Genomic DNA, 14,921 nt, shown 5'->3' with positions numbered 1-14,921 from the left:
GGATTTCTACATGCTTTCCAGATTTTTCCAGGAGTACCTGACACTCATGCAACAACTTGGAAACTAAATCTCTTTATGGACCAAGTGTGTCTCGTGTAACCCTTTCCATTCCCAGCTATTGGAGCCTCTTCACCCAGTCTGAGAGTGGCTTCCTTCCAGATTTCTGCCCCTGCTCTTTCCCAATCCCTCTACGTATTCACTTGGTGAACTCCATCTTGTTCAAATACTTCAGTGTTTTTTTGTTTTATTTCCTTTGCTAAAGTGGGAGTACCTATGGGCAGAACATGTGACGTGTCCATCTCTCTTTCTCTGGCACTCACATGATGCCTAGGGGGAAAAATGTGTTGAGTGTTTTTTTTTTTTTAATGAATACATGAATGAATAAATGATAACTATCCTTTTCTCCTTGGCTCATGGGTAGGAGCAGATACTACAGGAGCTAGGATAGTGTTTTCCGAATGCTTTATTTTTCCTTTGAATAGTTTAGCAGAGCTGAAACCATGTCCTTACCTACCTCATCACTCCCCCTTCCACCTCCACCTCGTGTTTGCACTGGGGAAGCAGTTTGTTTGTTCTACCTGGAGGCTTACGGGTAATCCTTCCCCTCTGGGTTACGGTACCCGCTGTGATGCAATACCCCTTCTGGATTGCAGAAGTCCTGCCTTCCATATGTGGACTTCCTCCACCAGCCTAGGAGGTGGTACCTCAGACATTCCACTGGCCCAGGCATGGCCCCTCCAGAGAGCAGGTGCCCTAGATGCCCAGGTGTGCCTTCCTCTTGGTGGCAGAAAGGATTCCCAAGCAGCCCCCAGCAGGCTGTGAGGAGAGACTTCCAGAAGTGTGCCTTTGAAGATGCTCTGATAAAGAAAACGTGTTCTTCAGCAGGTTGTAATCATGGGCAGGCACGAGGGTGTAGGGTTGGAGTCTCCCAATGTCTAGACACTGTGATCTATTCACCGTTTTGAAAACATTTTAATTACAAGCCACTTTATAGTGTAAGGTAACCTGCTTGGAAGTTAGCAAGAGCTTCTGGGCAATTTGGCTCATTTCTCTTGTGGCAACTGCCAGTGCAGTCAGAACTACCTTGCACTGGTGAGAATGGCCTGGGAGGCGTGTGTTATCTGCTGTTATCTGCAAGGTGTAAAGCCCCTTCTTTGGGGAAGAAATCTCTCTGTAAATACTCAGGGGTGTGTCTTTCGGGAGCTGGTGATGCCCATCTGGGTTTGGGACTTCCCTACATAGCCTTCTGTGGGTTGGGTTCTGGATATGTCTCCCAACCCCAGGAGACGGATCGAGGTACAATGACCAAATGGATTTTCTCTTGGGAAACTTCAGGATTTGCCATCACCTCTAACTGGCTTTGTGACAATGACATCTGAAGTTGTTTCCCCTACCTGACCCTAATTATTGCACTGGTGAAAGATGAGAAAATCCCTACCTCTTTGCAAGTTTCATTTCTTTCCTTCTCCCCCAAACCTGTGCTTTTAAACAAATTGTTTAACAAACAGGCTTGCATATTTCTGATAATATCTTCCCTCCATTTTTGAAAAGTCCAAAGGCTCATCACTACTTATCAGCATATCTGATCAGCCACAGATTATCATCTGTGGACCCGCTAAATTGAGAAAGCCCCAGCAAAATTAAGCAAGAGTGGTGGTTAGTAGCTTGGGGCCAAACTGGATGGACCTGGGTTTGAAATTTAGATCTGCCTCTTAGCAGATAAATGTTTTTGAGCAGTGGGACCTTCACTTCAGTATTACTAGGGAGAAGGAGATAAAATAGTTCCTATCTTATAAGTTAGTTTCTGTCTCATTTAATAAGATAGTATGTGTACAGCCCCCAAGATAGTGTCTCAGTAAATATTGACTATGATATTTTGGTTAGTCTCTGCAAGCATCCCAATTTAGGGTTAAGCGTATGCTTTCATTTGATTTATTTATTTTGCAAGGCAGATTTTATAGGTCAGGGACTCTTCTGGCCTCTGGGGATACAGCATGAATAAGGGAGGCAGATTACTTGCTTTGATGGAGAGGGAGGGAGGGAGAGAGAGAGGTGGTGAACTAGTTAACAAATAAAGAGATTGAGGGTTGTGGTAAGCGCCCCATGAAAACAAGAAGAGATGATAAGAGTAAATGGGGTGGGGTGAGGAAGATGCCTCTGAGGAATGTGGTATTTGAGCTGAGACCTGAGTGGTGAGAAGCCGCCTCTGCACAGGATCCAGGGCAGGGCTTCCAGGCAGCCGCAGCAGCAGGCAAAAATCCATCAGCATTCAGGAAATATTGATGAACACATCCTCGGATCCCCTAAGGTAAAGGAGGCACTGTGGAAGGAAGCATCAGACAGGATGATCTAAGCCAGCAGTTGGCAAAAAGCGTGCCGACCCCTGATCTAAAGTCCCTTCCAGCTTGGCCAGTGCACACACCTGTGAGCTCGGGGGCACAGGGCCGCTCGCTGGTATGGGGGCCAGCGTCCTGGCAGCCTCCTGGGTGCCCAGGCTCCAGGCAGGCCTCATCTGCCATACTACAGATACCCTGATAAAGGCAAACATCTGCCCCAAGGAATGTGAAACACTTCCAGCCTTGAAACTGGCGGATCACAGCATCCATGTCCCTGGGTGTGTGCTGGGACCGTGAGATCTTAGAGGTGGGAATGCTGCTTACACGCAGAGAACTTCTGCTTGGGAAGAGGGGAGGGGGGAGATGAGCCATCAGTCAAAAGCTGCCATTTATTGGATGCTTACCACATGCTCTGCTAGGTTCTCTCGTGAACAGCTCTGCAGTTCATTGATTCCATTCCCCTCACAAGCCTAGTTGGCAGGAGCTGCCCTAATTCCTTGTTTATGGTTGAGCAAACGGAGGTCAGATAACTGGACTATAATGAGCTGCTGTGCCGAAGTCACACAGTTGCGAAATGGCCTTCCTGCTTCAGAACCCAGGTGTACTGTTTCCCGGCGGGGCCCCTTAGAGGGCTGGGGAGTGTCTACCTGTTGGCATGTCTGAACCAAGTCATGCTTAGACCCTAAGCTGTATTCATCCAGCACCTGCCCAGGGGGCTGGAGACCCTATAAATGAAGACGATGAAGGAAGCCAGCATATTATATTCTTTCTTTTTCAAAATATTTTTATTTATTTATTAGAGAGTAGGAGTGTGTGCATGAGAGAGAGCATGGGCAGGGGCAGAGGGAGAGGGAGAAGCAGACTCCCTGCTGAGCAGAGAGCCTGACTTGGGGCTTGATCCCAAGACCCTGGGATCATAACCTGAGCTGAAGGCAGACATTCAACCAACTGAGCCACCCAGGAGCCCTGGAAGGCAGCATATGCTTAATAGAACGTTCTTCTAGCATATTCTTACCTGCCATCTCCTCCTCACGGAATATTCCAGGGCTCTTGGCTGAGTATTTGCTGGTCCTGATATAGCTGTGGAGTGGCAGGGGTGGCCCTGCATTCCTTGGGCCCTTGGCCCAGCTCTGGGCTGGCTGCAGAAACAGCTGCTAGGCTCAGGTAAATAGTCTCTCCTTTACTGACCCCAGAGCAATAAGAGTCTGTGAACGTGGACAGAGCACCTGGCCTTTCGTCATGAAGATCCATTACCAGGCCCAGGGTGGCCTTTCTGTACAGGTCAGCCTGGGACAAGGCTGCTGTCTGCCTTGCCAGCCACCATGTGTGGTCATAGGATGAGGTAGCCCCAGTGGAGGAGTCAGAGTACCTGCGAGGGAGAAAAAAAAAAGGGCCAGAAATGGATAGTAGACCCGTGGGAGAAAGGTGTCAGAGAGGATGACGTAAGAGGATCGAGCCTCCTGGTGGTCATAGGGACCTAGCAGTGACTCCTGGCTCTGTATGTTGCTAGCTGTGTGATCTTGGGCGGGTGTGACCTGAATCTGTGTTTTGGAACTTGAAGACTGGATCAGAATGCCAGCTCCTCCTTCCTGGGATGCAATCCCGGGTGCTCCATTTTACCATTCTGGGCCTTGACTTCCTAATTTGGGGCTGCCATGAGGTTTGCTTGAGTTAACATATATGAAGCCCTTAGATCGGTACTTGACACAGAATTAGAGTTCAGTAAATGCTAGCTCTATGAAGTCATGTCACCTGAGTCTCAATTTCTCAACTGTAAACTGGGAAAAGCAGTGCCACTTTCACAATGGAAGCGAGTTTGTGGACTTTACGCATCTGCTGCAGGTCAGCATGTGTAAAATACTCAGTAGATGTGTCTCCTGACCTCAGGCTGTCCCCAGTCATGGCACCTGTTGAGTGGAAATGTTTGTCACCGGCAGATCGCTGAGTGCTGGTTGCAGCCCTGCCTGGGATCTCTGGGTTGGGAAGGTGTAGGTTGCTGGATGCTCGGCGTGGGTTCTACCTTTCTCACTGGATTAAGGTTCCGTGGTCCCAGCCAGCAAGGGCGTCCTGCCTTGCTGTAGTTTTTCCTACTGGATCTTGCCAGTGCCTGCTGCTCTCACAGCCATCTTTCTAGCTTGGCCCCCAAAGGGTGCTGGTCTACCTAGAGCCTGCCAAATAGGCTCACTTCTTTTTTTCTAATTATCACTGATCACTAACCCTGTGCCAGGCTAGTTGCTTGGGACACAAAGGCAAGCCAGACATGCCTCTGCCTTTGAGGGAGTCACAAATCATTAAAATTCATGGAGAACTGGCACAAAGGGGGGCTGTGTGGATTCCCAGTCTGCTACCTCCCTGCCCCTCTCACCTGCAGTAGGCTCTGTGGCCGGTGACCAAAGGCGTGGTTGCCGGAGCCAAGTGCCTTGTTGGCTGCAGCTGTGACATCGGCATGCTAGGTTCAGGTGGCGGTGAAGGAAGGACTTTGGGTGCTGGCTGTTGTCACATACTGTGGGGACCCCAACCTGTCTGAACTTACAGGCTCGAAGAGCCTTAGCAAAAAGAGAAAGTGATGAAAATGAACTAGCGTCTCTATTTCTGGATGCCGGATTGTTTGTGTATCTTAGCTCTACTTTTTCCCCACATATGGATTATAACTGGCCTGAGATTTCTCGGCTTCAAATACATCTGGCCTCTGCTCATCTCAGAAGGCTCCTTTGGCTGTTCCTCCTCATGGAATGTGAGGTTCCTTCACACGCCTTTTGGGGGTCTTGGAAGGGCCTGGGACATCTGCTTTCCTGAGGGAGAAAAGGGAGCCAAGGCAGCCAGCTGGTTGACCCCAGACCCTGCCCCTAGACTAGAAACTCCTGACTGATAACCACACACACCAAGATGCCAGCTCCAGAACCCAGAGGATGAAAACTCACTGGAAGAAAGGCCACCGATGGGAGAAAACCCATGATCCAAGAGGCAAAACAGAGTGTCATTTGTCACATCAAATGAATGTGTTTAAGATGTGTGCATTTCATCGAATGAACACCTTATCTTAAAAAACAAAAAAGGATTTGAACAAACCTTGAACTTCAGTCAATGATATTCATCCTCAAGTATTTGGGAGGAAAGGTACCGATTCTGTAATCTAGTTGGAATGCACCTAAAAAATAAGATCAATTGATGAAAAGGTAGAGGGACAGGCAGATAAATAAATAGGTGATAAGGCAAGGAGAGTAAAATCTAATTATTGAATCTAGGTAGTAGGTACTTGTTTGTTCACTAAAATCCTTTCAACTTTTCTGTATAGTTGAAAACCTTTGGGAAAATGTTAGAAAGAAAATATTGTAATACAGCTTCTAGATTACAAACAGAAAAAAAAAAAAAAAAGCAGAGAGCACAATGGAAAAATACACAAGTGGGCCTGGAAATATTTACCAACATTTAAAATGTTTGGAAAGCTAGATGTTAATATGAAGGAAAATAGGATAAACCTATATATTTTTTGCAATAGATTCCCCCTCCTTTTTTTTTGTATTAGAAAATAAATACAATTATATAAAATTTTATTTTACATAATTTTTGTCTGTTTATTTTATATATTTTTTCTTTTTTTTTAATTTTTATTTATTTATGATAGTCACACAGAGAGAGGGAGAGAGAGGCAGAGACACAGGCAGAGGGAGAAGCAGGCTCCATGCCCCGGGAGCCTGACGTGGGATTCGATCCCGGGTCTCCAGGATCGTGCCCTGGGCCAAAGGCAGGCGCCAAACCGCTGCGCCACCCAGGGATCCCTATTTTATATATTTTATTATTATAATTTGGGGTGTGTGTGGAGAACATTCCAGACAGGGAGCAAAGCAAATGAAAAAGGCCCTGTGTGTACTTAGTGAGGCCATCATGGCTGGAGTACAAAGAGGGCGGGAAGTGTGGTCTGAGCAGAAAGCAGGAAAAATTGGAGTGGAGGGTCCTAGGGCCTCAAGGCCATGATAAGGTCTGATTTTGTTGTTGTGCTTTTACCCTGGTTCCTGCCAGCCAGCCTCTGAGGTTTGAGAACTGCAGCCCTCTCTTGCATCCTCTATAGTTCTGCAGGGTGCTCAGTGGTCCTTAGGTCTCATAGTGGAGGAGGGGACGTGTTAATCCTCTACCACCTAGGGCCCCCACGAACCCTGGACGAGTGAATATACAGGCTTGTGATTTCACACATGGACTCTGGGGTCACAGATTACCTCCCACTCTAGTTCTGTGACCCCAGACAAGTCATAGAAGCTTCCCGAACTCCAGTTTAATCAGCTGCCAGACAGCAACAAATATGCCTAACTCGGGGTTTCTGTAGGAATGAAAGGAGACGCGCTTCTTACAAAGGGCTTAGCACAGCTCTTGCACGTTGTAAGCAGGCGGTCAGTGTGGGCTCTGAGTTTTATTACTGCTGTTTTGAACACTCTGATTACTGTTGCCCTTCCCAACATGGGAGGTACAGGCATCAACAAAGGTGGGACAGAATTGGGGCTTTGTCATCTGCAGAGAAAGGAGTCCTGCACGCTCCTGCCAGTGGGGGCTGGGTGGGGGACCGACACGCATGCCCTGGTTTCAAGAAACTCATGCCCAGGTGATGAGATACCATGAGGGTACTCACAGCACCCAGAGGCAGGAAGCACAGCCTTGAGGGCTGTACTCAGAACTTCAGACCAGCCAACTCACAAGGCCAAGGGGCAGAGTGTTTGCACACGAAACTGTCCCTGAAAATCCAGCCCCCTGGCCACTGGTTACAGTCGCTCCTTGGGGTGCTGGCTCAAGCTGGAAGGGAAGGACAGGGAGGAATGGAATGTTTCTCAGAGGGATTTGTGTTATTATTATTATTATTATTTTTTTTTTTTTTGAGAGCAGGCAAAGAGAACAGGATATCTTTTTCCTTTTCCTCTCTGTAGATTTCTGAAGTTCGTAAGTGGTGTTAATTGTTACTCAGGAATAACTGGGTGGGACTCTGATACAGGAGAGTTGAGAGTAGGGCAGGGCCCTGTCCAGTCTGAGGAGATGTAGCTCCCTGCCCAGAGTGGCCCTTGAAGTCCCCAGGAAGAGCCCCTGCCTGCCCACCACCTGCCGCGCAGAGGCTCCTCCCCGGCTAGAGACTTAAGTGGCGGCGTGTCTCTCCTGGGTGCTGCCGCGTGGGACAGGGGTGTGAGGCCTGGCACCTGCTGCAAGCCCCCCGGTTCTAGCATGTATCAGAGAACTCTCTGTCCTTCAATTCTGAGATGAGCCGTTTGCATGCGTGGTAACCCAGGAGCAGCAGTCAGGGCCTTCCTGCCTGGGGTCAGATGAGCCGGTGAGGCTGGGAAGCCACACCGGGACGTGTGCAGGCCCATCCCTGGAACCAGAGGGCTGCTCCGGGGGGTGGCCTGCAGGTCACATGCCGGAGGGCTGCTCCTACCAGGGAGATGACGTCGTGTGTGACCTCACACGGCCCAGCTCCCTGCCAGGGCCAGGGCCGTCCCCACTCCAGAGGCACAGGAGAAGATTTGCACTGCCCGTGGCCAAACCCTCACGGCCACGGCACCTGCTGAAGTGGCTTCCTGGACTTGCATGAGCTCTGGCTCCATCTGGTCCCTGTTTCTTTGCTCAAAAACGGAGATAAGGTCACCCGGAGCCGGTGGCTGAACTTTTTCTGTTCCTCAGCTCGCTCATTTACAAAGCTGGGGTGATGATAACACTGACCTCATAGGGCCGTGGTGGGAAGGACAAAATACACGAAGTGATTGACACAGCACCTGGGCCCTAGAAAGTTCTGGGCGTGAGACAGTTTACATACTGTAATCCTCCTTTTCAACAAGGTGGAGAGTGCCGGGTAAGCCAGCTAACCAGCGGCAGGCCCTGGTCGGGCCCGCTGCCTGCAAGTGCTGGCTCTCTGCACCCCGCCTCCCTGGACCGTCTGCACACAGAGCTCCCCAGGAAATTGGAGGCAGAGTTGAGGAGCGGAAATCAAGTCTCCAGACTGCTAACCCCTGGCTTAGCCCCTGGGCCCCCTGGGGTTTCCCTGTGGGGACCGAATACCTTTAGCATTCTTGGCACAGCCCCAGCACACCCACCCACTGGTGGATTGGAAGCTGCACCGGGTCATCAAGCAATGGGGGAGTGCTTGCGGGGCTCCTCTCGGGTGGCACGAGAGCCCTGTGTGACCGGGACTGCCCCAGCCGCGTGCCTGAAGCACCATCATGGGCTAGTCCCCTTGTCCCCTCTTCCCACCCCTTGATAAATAAGAGCTGATGTTTCCATGTGGTGTTTGTTTCTCCACGAATGCAGAGGCCTGAGCCCAGCCAAGCTTATCTATACAATGGACTTCCTGGTGGTGTGTTGGATCTGCCCCACTCCCACTGGGCAATAAATTTATGTCGCCTGAGCACACTGATCTGCTGACATCCGTGATGCCGGTGGCCTTGGCAGACCCCAGCTCCCCCGGCCTGGGTGGGAAATGCAGACGTAAACCCTGGCTGACATGCGCTGACCATCCCGGTTACTGATGGAAAGCCAGAACTGGGTGGGGGGGAGGGTGTGAGAAGTTCATTCATCCATCAGCTGTTTACTGGGGCCTCCTGTGTGCCTGGCCGTGTGCTGGGCTCTGAGTCCCACAGGGCAGAGGATTGGGGGGGGGACAGCTTTTGAGGAGCACTCCCGCCGGCCTGGGAAACAGATGCGGATAATTATAACACGCAGAGCTTAGTTCTGGGGTAGCATTAAGGACAGAACCTGTGGATGGAATGTGCAGTATAATTAGGGGCTCAAGGAAGGCCTGGGGGCTGAGTTTTAATGAAAAGTTTTCTTTCCTTGGCAACAAATCCTCAAGCAGTGAGAGCCCAGACAGGTCTGGGAAACGTGGAGAGGGTTTTTGTTTTCGTTTTTTTTTTTTTCCAGATTGAGCTGTCACGACACTTGGCACCTGCGGTCTCTTTGCACCGTGCCCAGCATCCAGAGCATCACCTGTGGGCACACTGGGGTGGCCGCCGTCTTTCCTGCCCTCTGCCCGGGCCCCTAGCAGCTGCAGGCTCCGGCCTCTGCTCAGAACTCCCAGTTACCATGTTAATCATAACAAGTGTTTTCCGAGAGGAGCTGGCCCGGCCCCTGCCAACAAGCCTTCCCTCCTGTCTTGATAACATCTGCACTGAATTTTCTCCCTTTATATAATTAGGCCCGTTGGTATTTGCTTTGACTTTAGATTACAGTGTGACTGGCGTGTCTGAAATTTCAGGCCCGAAGTATTTGTTGGGGCCCAGAGCAGTGGGAAGACTGAGTTTTCGCTGGTGGGGTTTTGGGGTCTGCTGGGTGGGTAGGGAACAGTACACTGGCTACCATCGGCAGGAAGACTTCCCAGCAGCCCCCCAACAGGTGGGAAAGGTATCTCCTGCCTTGCTCTGGGAGCAGCGTGGGGTCAGGCCTGCTCCCCTCCTTTTCTTCCTGCCCTCTTCCCCCCCCATATCCTCCCACCCCCGCACCATCCCTGGCCCCCCAGTGACAGGAGTCAGCAAACAGGAAAAGATGCACTAACTGCAAAGAAATGCAGTGAATCCAGGCTTTAACCCCAGAGGCAACCTCAGAGTGTCAGGGCTTGGAATCTTCCTTTGACATGCCCGTCATGGTCTGGCTATGTCAAGCCAGAGGAGCTGTTCGGGGTGTGAGATAAGGAGCGGTTCTCCGCGGTCTGCTCCAACCAGAAGGGAGGCAAAAGGATTTGCATACCCGCTCCCCCAACGTCTCTGGACTGAGCTCTATCTCAGTGGTGACTTCATTTCTCCTAATGAGGTCTCCACAAACTCTCTGGAAGGTTCCAGCCAGTAAGCCGCACTGATTGTGGTGTGGGAGTTTCTGATATGCTTGTTTGTACTTTCCCTTTGAGACCCCAGAGGCCCCAGAGGAGTGATAACTGGGCAATGGAATATTTGCTAGGGGAAGAGAAATGCTTTTTTTTTTTTTTTTTTTTAAGATAAGGTCTGATCTTGAGCAGAAGGGAAGTTTCCAGACGCCTCTGCAATGTGGAACAGTGAAGTGTGGGTACAGGTCTCCTTCTTGGTTGCCTTGCTGGGGTATCCTCAGGGATCTAGATCCCATCACCCACGCCTCCACCTCCTCCAGCCCCAGGCAGACCCTGGCCCGTGAAGGTGCTTCAGGGGCTGCCTGGGGGCAGGGCTGGGTGCTGCACAGGAGTCTACTGTCATTTCCCCTGTCTTTATATGGTACTGGTGACATTGAGTAGAAGGGCTTTTGCCCAGTAAAACCAGTTAGGTCATTCCATGTTGTGCCTTTTCTCCTAATAGGCTGCAGCTTCCTTGGGGAACGACCTTTGTCTTGTTCAACATTGCAATGTCCATTGAGACCTAGTGTGGGGCTTGTATAGAATCCGGTTTTGTCACCTCTGCTCACCCTGGCCTCAGGGTCTGCGGGAGCAAGGCCATAGTCCTTCGCTTGGTGGTTAGGACTTTTAGCGTCTGGCTCCAGACTGACCCTCATCTCTTGCCTCTCCTTCCTTTCCCTTCTCCCAAAGCATCCTCCTCTCCATCCATCTTGAACTTCTTTCTCTTTGAATGGGTGATCTCATCTACTGAAATGTTCTTTCTTCTTTTTATTCCTGGCACAAGTAGGACAGAAGTAGTAGTACAGTGTGATGGGCTTTGGAGTGAGACCACCTGGGTTCCCTAGCTGCATTGTGCCTCAGTTTTCCCATCTGTGTAATGAGAATAACAGGTTTCTTTCTCCTCAGTTTGTTGTGAGGACTAAGAGCTAGAACACATGATGCACATAGACTGAGTGTCTGGCATGTAGTAAGTGTTCAACAGATGCAGACTCTGGTGATGGTGATGGTGAGGGTGGGGGTGATGATGAAGGACGGTGGTGAGGGTGGGGCGCCTGGGTGGCTTGGTGGTTCAGCGTCTGTCTTTGGCTCAGGTCATGATCCTGAGTTCCTGGGATCAAGTCCCACATCAGGCTCCCTGTGGGGAATCTGCTTTTCCCTCTGCCTGTGTCTCTGCCTCTCTCTCTATGCCTCTCATGAATACATAATTTTTTTTTAAAGGATGGTGGTGAGGAGGTGGTGAGGTGATGATGAGGATGGTGGTGATGATGGCGATGGTGAGAATGATGGTGAAGATGGCATCGTTAAAGAAGGTCTTTGTTAAAGAAAGTGTGAAGTCTTTTCCAGCTTATCAGACAGGGTCAACATCTCCTCTTCTGGGCCCCCAATAGAACTAGCCACAAAGAGTTCTGGCTACTTATTCCACAAGTCTGAGTTTGCCACGAGATGGAGAAACCCTAGAAGACAGGGACTGGGTCTTAGTGACAAGAATAAAAGTCAGTTGTAGAAAAATCTACACTAGCTTGTACCAAACTTCATAACATGTGCTTTTACTTCTCATACAAGTATTTTATTAAGGTGTAACTCACATACTATATCATTCACCTGTTTAAAGTATATGATTCAGTGGCTTTAATATATTCACAAAGTTGTGCCACCACCCCAACTATCAAATTCTAAAATATCTCATCACCAGAAAAAGAAACCACATGCCAATTAGCAGTCATTCTCCACTCTCCTTTCCCCCATTCCCTAGTAGCCACTAACCTACTTTCTATCTCCATTAATTTGCCTATTCTGGACATTTTCTATGAATGGAATCATCCAGTATGTGTCGCTCTGATTTCATTCATTTAGCATGACATTTTCAAGGTTCATCTATATTATCAGGACTTCATTCCTTTTTTAGTTGAATAATCCATTGTATGGATATAGCACATTTTATTTATTCATCAATTAATGGACATTTCAGTTGTTTTTATTTTTGGAGTATAAAGAATAATGCTGCCATGGACATTCACGTACACATTCTTGTGTAGACATGTATTTTCATTTCTCTTGGGTTTATGCGTAGGAATACAATTGCTGACTCATATGGCAACTCTGTGTTTAACTTTTTGAAGAACTACTGGACTGTTCCAAAGCATCTATACCATTTTACTTGTCTGCCAGCAATGTATGTGGGTTCCAGTTTCTCCACATCTTTACCAAAACTTTTATTTTTGTCTTTTTGATTATAGTCAGCCTAGTGGATATGAGGTGGCATCTCATTGTGGCTTTGATTTGCATTTCCTTGATAGCTAATGACGTTGAGCATCTTTTCATGTGCTTATTGGCCACTTGTATACCTTCCTTGAAAAAAATTTCTATTCAGATCATCTGCCTATTCCTTAATTGGGTCATCTTATTTTTTATTATTAAGTTGTTAAACTCTTTATATATTTGAATACTAGCCCCTTATCAGATATACGACTTGCAGGCATTTTCTCCCATCTTTTCACTTCCTTATGGTGGCCTTTGAAGCACAAAAGGCTTTAGGCATGAAGTCCAATTTATCTCTTTCTTCTTTTGTTGCTGTGCTTTTGTTATCACATCTAAGAAACCATTGCCTAATCCAAGGTCACAGTGATGCACCATCAGCTTTTTAAAAGCCGTCTTATTTTTGATAATTCTATGAAGGAAAAGTAATAGACTCATTCACAGATGAGGAAGCTAAGAAGTCAAATGCCAGAGCTGGGGTTTAAGCCCAGGTTAATCTGACTCAGAACCTCAAGTGTATCTTTCTGTGCCTCCCCCCAAATCCCTTTAAAACTCTGCGTCTTTCCCAGGGTTTGGCGCAGTGCCTAGTTTGGCTCACAGGTAAGGTGCCTTGAGTGGATGAATGGCGGGTCCTAACAGGTACTTGGTTTGTACTTGCTGGTTGATTTGAGCAACCCAGTTAGCTATTGACTAGGGGTTTGTGTCACAGTGCTAGGGGCCACTGAACATCTCTCTCCTCTCTTACTTCTTGCAGTGTCTCATCATTGGAGGAGGACCATGTGGTTTGCGCACTGCCATTGAACTTGCCTACCTAGGGGCCAAAGTGGTTGTGGTGGAGAAGAGAGACACCTTCTCCAGGAACAATGTGCTGCACCTCTGGCCTTTCACCATCCATGACCTACGGGGCCTGGGGGCCAAGAAGTTCTATGGGAAGTTCTGCGCTGGCTCCATTGACCACATCAGTGAGTAGAACCAGTGGTGGCACCCTGTTCAAGGATGGGGCTAACTCTGGGTGGGGCACATCTCTACACATTGAGGAGCCTCTGGGATATTCCAGCTTACAAGTCGCTGGGGGATCCATTCATTCAACTGGTAGACATTTCCCAAAGGGCCTGCTTTGTGCCTTATGCCGGCTCTGTGCTACGTGTGCCCCACTGAGCTGTAACTACCACGAGGTCGGGGCCTGTGGCATGTCTTGTTCACTAGAGGGTCTCCAGGGCATAAAAGAGTGCTTGACACACAGACCCAGCTTTGGTCTCCATTCACGTGATGAATGCCTGCCTCCCAGGACTGCTGAGAGGATCAAGTGAGGTCAAGTTTGTGATGTGCTCATCACCATGCCTGGCCAGTAGTAGGTACTCGGAAAATGCTTTGTGTCCATTTGGTGTACAGTGAGCCAGATGCAGCCAGGGTCCCCAGCTTTAGATTTCAGAGCTGCAGTCTCAACCCGTGGGTGGGAGGAGAGCCCTGTGAGCCACGTTCTCATGAGGACTGGAACCGATGGGAAAGGGTGTGGGACTCAGAGGAATGACTGGAGACGGTGGTCAGCCACAAAGGGTGTAATTTAGTCACAGCTACAGGGGAACCGATCAGCAATGGCCCCAGACTTTATTCCCACTCTGGGATGAGAAAATCCTAGGAGTCCATTGGAAAGAAATTTGGGTTTGCCCAGAAGGATGCAGTGTCAGCTTTTGGGCTATTCTCTACCACCCACAGAAGAATGCATGTTACCAATTCAGAACTATAGCACCGAGCACCACTTTCTCAACAAGCCCTCCTGAGAGGCAGAGCTGGGCACCAGGGGGGCCTTGTGAGGGCCCGCAGTCTGTCGGGCTGCCTTCCCCGCTGGCCCAGAGCCCCTCTCTGCTCCACTGGTGGGGCTCCCATTTAACCCCTAGTTCTTGGGAAAACCCCACTGCACAGAAATACTGGCAGGACTCTGGATCTGGGATCCCGATATTCAGGGTGCTCGTTGACCAGAGCGATTCCATTGCCTGTGAGAAAGGAAGCAGGGCAATTTTTTTCAACATCTACCATGTGCTGGAACAAGATAGATTAGGAACCTTGGAATGATGAGGAGTGGCCAGGCCTCTGCCTCGGCCTGTTTCCAGGCAGGAGGGGGGCTGGCTTCCTTTCAGACCCACCCTGGTCCCCAGCCCCAGCTGTGCCCCAGCCCCCAGCACTGCTCAGCAGTTCCCGACTGTCCTGTGCCAGCATCCTCCTCCAGTTCCCAGGCGGCTGCTCCAAACCTCCACCACAGCCTCCTCCTCCTGAGCAGATGGTCTGCCTCCTGCGATCTGGGGAGGAGAAGCCACTGGCTGGCACTCCTGACCCCTCTCCTTCCTCCTGCACTCGCCTCCATCCAGGACCCGTTTCTTCCCCTCGCCCTGTGTCCCAGGCAGAGGTGGCTGCTCAGCCCCTCTGCTCCCTCCTGCTCTCCTGCCCCTTACCTCACTGCCCCTCCACCCTCTGCTCTTGCCTTTATCTTTTTCTATTACAAAGCA

At 49.6% G+C, this 14,921-nt stretch overlaps 1 protein-coding gene across 13 annotated transcripts in view; it reads left to right on the top strand.

The window, feature by feature from the left end:
* The window catches only part of MICAL2 (microtubule associated monooxygenase, calponin and LIM domain containing 2), a 222,473-nt gene that overhangs the window by 69,245 nt on the left and 138,307 nt on the right, over positions 1-14,921 (top strand). For all 13 annotated transcript variants that reach the window (XM_072794051.1, XM_072794050.1, XM_072794049.1 and 10 more), the window contains one exon: positions 13,172-13,379. In XM_072794051.1, coding sequence (XP_072650152.1) covers positions 13,172-13,379 — 208 coding nt within the window. The remainder of the gene's footprint in view (positions 1-13,171; positions 13,380-14,921) is intronic.

Source organism: Canis lupus, chromosome 23, assembly GCF_048164855.1.
Source record: "Canis lupus baileyi chromosome 23, mCanLup2.hap1, whole genome shotgun sequence".
NCBI classification, from domain to species: Eukaryota; Metazoa; Chordata; class Mammalia; order Carnivora; family Canidae; genus Canis; species Canis lupus.
This window is presented reverse-complemented; position numbering and strand designations above follow the sequence as displayed.